Here is a 4314-nt window from a genome sequence, read left to right on the forward strand (position 1 = left end):
GAGTTTTTGGTGGGCCAACCAGATTAACAGAAAGAAAGTTAGGGCCAAACCCAACTGTCACAGTTCGTGGGCAAAATTGCCGCAAAACAGAAAGTTAGGCCCAACCCAAGCTAGGCAAAGTACTGGGCCCAAAGTAGGATAACGGGCCGTAGGTAGGCCTGCTTCCCACGAGTGGACCCCACCATCACCAACGACGACGATTCCCACAAGGCCAGGCCAGGCCAAAGCCAAGCCAAACCAAACCCAACCGAAAGCAGTCGCCGCCGCTCGCCGGAGAAGGAACAACCGACGGCGCACTCGTGCTCCTGCTTCCCAGAGCGCCCCCAAGACCTTACCACAAGGCCACGTGCCCCCTTGGCTCCCTCCGCCCGCCCGCCCGCCCATGCGAAGCTCGCGCCTTCCCCCGACCCCTCGCCCGCGGGCATGATCCGCGGCGATGGAGGACCCGGCGCCGTCGTCCGCCGCACCTGACCCTCCCCTTTCGCCTTCCCCGCACCCGCAGCCGCCGGTGGAGGAGGGGGACGGCTGGGTGGTCGTGCCGGCCAGCGAGGTCGAGGGGGTCCACGCGCCCAAGGTCATCCACTGGGACGACCTGCAGCAGGAGCTCGCCCGCCTCTGGAGCCTCTCCGCCGCGCTCCAGCCCGCTGGGGACCGCAAGGCGCACCTCGCCGCGCGCCTCGAGTCCACGCTACAGGTAATTTGTCTGCCGATTCGGGTGGCGCGCTCCTTGCTCTCGATTCCTAGCAAATTGCTCGGATTCCCCTGCTGTGCCCTCTGTCATTCGATGCTCCGCGGATCTTGGCGTCTCTCTTGTCGGTCCTCAATTGGGAAGATCGGATTCGTTTTCCCAACCTTTGAAGAGGAAAACCCGCATTCCCAAATCTGAAGGTTGAACAGCGTCCATGGAGTCATTCTCCATGTATTTTGCTCATGATACCTCTGTGTACACCAGAGTGTTGCAGATTTGTGACGTAATGGTGTTCGTTGACAGGTTCGCCAGGAGTTTCTCGAGCAGGACAATGAGTTGGCTGAAATGAGGCGGAGACTGCAAGAGCATACTGATCGTCTTGGGGATCTGAAGATGCGCACGAAGAAATTGTCGGAGGATGTTGTGGATCAAAGGGAACAGCTTTGTGTCAAGATCAGAACGTTGTCAGTGGCAAGCAAGGCTCTTGATGCTGCGTGCAGTAATCTGAAGGTATTCACTTATTGTGTTTTCTTACCCTTTGGAGCTCTAAGGATACTGTCAGCGCCAAACCAAACCACTACGAAAATACGCAGGGTGTTGTACGAACTAAGAAGTAGCTTCCTTGATAGCTTGTCTAACTCGTGTAAGATGTACTCTTAAATGTGTTGCTTGGTGCTTTAGGGTTCACAAAGTGTTGATTCTAGGGCACTGAAATTTTCTTTTTCATTCATACTGGATACGTATGATGGAGCTGTTCTCTTTCCTCTAATGTCTAATCTTACCAGAGTATTCATTTTTCTGGTTATAGGAAGCTAATAAGTTGCTGTCAGGGGAAAATGGTTGTGGGCGCCTTAAAAATCTGGAACAGAAGTTACGGATGAGACAGCAATATATGATAGCTCAAGTTGCTCAGATATATCCTGTGAGGCCTTTGGATGAACAATCTTCAGATCACAAGCCTGGATTTACCTCCAACATAACCAAAACAAGTATGTTGTTTTCTGCATTTCAACTTCCATGGGGACATGGGGTTTCAGTTCCATATTCAGAATTGCTATAAAATTCTATGGCTATATTTTTTGACAATAAAATTATTGTAAACATTGTTGTTCAATAACAGACCTTAATAATCGAAAAAATAGGGGTGTGGCCACAGATGATAGGCAAATAATAGTTATAACTATTGGCCATATCAGCATATGAGTACAGTTGTTTATTGACTAAGCTAAAATTTCCTAGTTGCCAGATAATACGTTTTATAATACAAATTGCTGAAATCGATTCTAACAAGTGTTTCATTTGTGGAGATAACTATTGCCAATAGTTAACTGGCTTGCTTGAAATTTTTATATTTTTGTCAGACTTAATGGATAGGGAACTAGTCCTCTAAAATATTGTTGCCAGTTTACCTGCTCTAAGACTCTTTGTCCTAAAATGTTGTTTCTGCAATTCTGTCAAAACTTAAATACTATAGTTTTTTTTTTCAGGAAATGCTGAACCAGTGTTGCCAAATGGCTCCCAAAACAGACCTTTGGTTATATTGGGTCTACAATTATCAAAGCTTTCTGTGAAAAAGACTGGCTACTTCAGTGACAAGACAGAGGTTCAGAAATCTTCGACTGTTCTGGGATATGCTGCTCATGTATGTATGATAGTTTGGTTAATTATTATCAAATGATAACTGAAGTCACCATTCAACATTCATCTAGTATTTCTAATTTCTTTGCCAGAGAATATTATTTTTTATACTTTTTGTTCTGTTTTAGAAAGGAGATATATATTCAGATTTGGTTACACTTGTAACTGAACAGTGTTCTTCAGTTTGTACTCTATCTTATGGTGATAGACCTAACTGTGTTTCTTGTGAATCATAGGCAGTCTCCCTCATTGCATCGTATCTCAATGTTCCTCTTCGATATCCTTTGCGCTTTGGAGGTTCACGGTCATATGTTCTTGATCCTGCGCCTTCAGTTGAGCCATCATCTATGATCTCAGTAGCAAGTTCTGTCCCTACTGGCACAAGCATGAGGACAATGGAATTCCCTCTGTTTCTTGACAGCCAGGAGACAACAAGATCAGCATATGCAATATTCTTGTTGAACAAGGTTGCTATCCTTTCTATTTGGATATTTATTTACTATTTTAATGTGAAGTGAGCATTTAATAACATTGATAATGGTCCTTTGTGTTGATTATAATCATGATGTTAAAATGCACTATGGAAGAATACAAATGTTTTCTCTTGTCTCCATCATCTGGAAATTTGTCCCCAAGCTAGTAGAAGGTAGACTTTTTAGTGCAATGGGAAATGTTGCCTATTTCTGTTTGCAAATCCCCTTAAAGCTTGATTCAGCTTCAGGTAAACAAATAGGTGGTTTCAAATACTGATTTGAGCAGGATCTACCTGTGGTTTGGAACTAGAGTGGGTGAATGAGTTTAGGATCAGAAATAAATGTTAACTGAATTTGATAGCATGGTGTGGAAGTACCAAAAGTGTCAGTTCACAACGATGTTGCCATGTTTCTGGACAACATGGAAAGCGGAGAGGAACAAATAATCCAACAAAGGAAATAGTGTCACATAGAGCAATTGATAAATGCATGGGAATCTATATTCTCCCAGAAAAAAAAAGAGAAACCTTTGTTTACTGCAACCACCTGGAATATGTGGCTACCAGAAACCATACAAATGTATTTCATATTTCATTCCTTTTTTGCATCATTGTGTTTTGTGGCAGGATATCGAGCAACTTCTGAATTACATTGGCGCTGAGAGCCTCGGGCCAAGACATGTCTTAGCAAACCTGAGGCAGCTGACAAGGATCATCCAGTCACAAGAATACATTTCTGTTGATTAGTTTGACCCAGATACAGTTTTTGGAGCTATGAGTTAGTCCAGAAGATGTATTGGTGCTGCTTTTAACAGGCACCTTTTTTTTAACCCCCCCTTTTGACACAGAAGAGTTGGTCGCTGTTATATGAGTAAATCGAGTCATTTCCAGGTGTACAGGAAGACGAGATACTACTGTGCTACTATGCAGCAACTAGAGGTGCTTGTTCATGCCAAAGTTACTGTTGTTTTAGCGTGTTTCTTGACGTTGATAGTGTACCCTTGGTTCAACTGCACATGTCTGAAGCAGGATCGAGCAATGTTTTTTGTACCTTCAACTGCATGATCTAGTTAAATGATGAGGTGATCAGTTTAGTCCTCAATTTTTCTTCCCTGTGATAAACTTTGTTTATATCAAGAAACACTTATGGAGAATGCAATGCAACGACTGATGAAATTGGGTCCCTTGCTGCGCAACAGAGGAGTAAAAGCCAGCTGTGTTAACCTTTGTTTCTTCTGGCTGGCGTGTACGAACTGTGTTTGTGTGGCATTGTCAATGTCAGGCATCCCATCCCATATTCGTTTTACAGGTAACGTGGGATTCATTCTGTGTTAACCACCCGAGTGGCCGAGTTAACAGATACTATTTCGCATCGCAGCAGCAGCAGCAGTTATAGTTGGCTAAACGGGCGGCCCGGCCCTGGCACTATGCGGCACTATGTCTATCGTGCCGTGCCGTCTCGGACCATCGTGCCAAACTCTCGGTCTAGGCACGGCACTATGGCTCCTTAACCGTG

At 44.7% G+C, this 4314-nt stretch overlaps 1 protein-coding gene across 2 annotated transcripts; it reads left to right on the forward strand.

Annotated features, from left to right (window-relative positions):
• On the forward strand, positions 212-3994 carry LOC8070376 (UV radiation resistance-associated gene protein). Of its 2 annotated transcripts, none has more exons than XR_002455561.1 (6): positions 212-694; positions 992-1198; positions 1497-1677; positions 2176-2330; positions 2567-2793; positions 3426-3994. XR_002455561.1 is itself a non-coding variant. In XM_002441697.2 (6 exons), exons 1-6 carry the CDS (start codon positions 437-439, stop codon positions 3543-3545), a joined length of 1152 nt encoding a protein of 383 aa, XP_002441742.1. In that variant the 5' UTR covers positions 214-436; the 3' UTR covers positions 3546-3994. The 2 variants fall into 2 exon arrangements, 1 of the variants encoding a protein (XP_002441742.1); XM_002441697.2 differs by having other exon boundaries at positions 214-694; positions 2563-2793.

Source organism: Sorghum bicolor, chromosome 8 (genome assembly GCF_000003195.3).
Source record: "Sorghum bicolor cultivar BTx623 chromosome 8, Sorghum_bicolor_NCBIv3, whole genome shotgun sequence".
In the NCBI taxonomy this organism is placed as follows: domain Eukaryota; kingdom Viridiplantae; phylum Streptophyta; class Magnoliopsida; order Poales; family Poaceae; genus Sorghum; species Sorghum bicolor.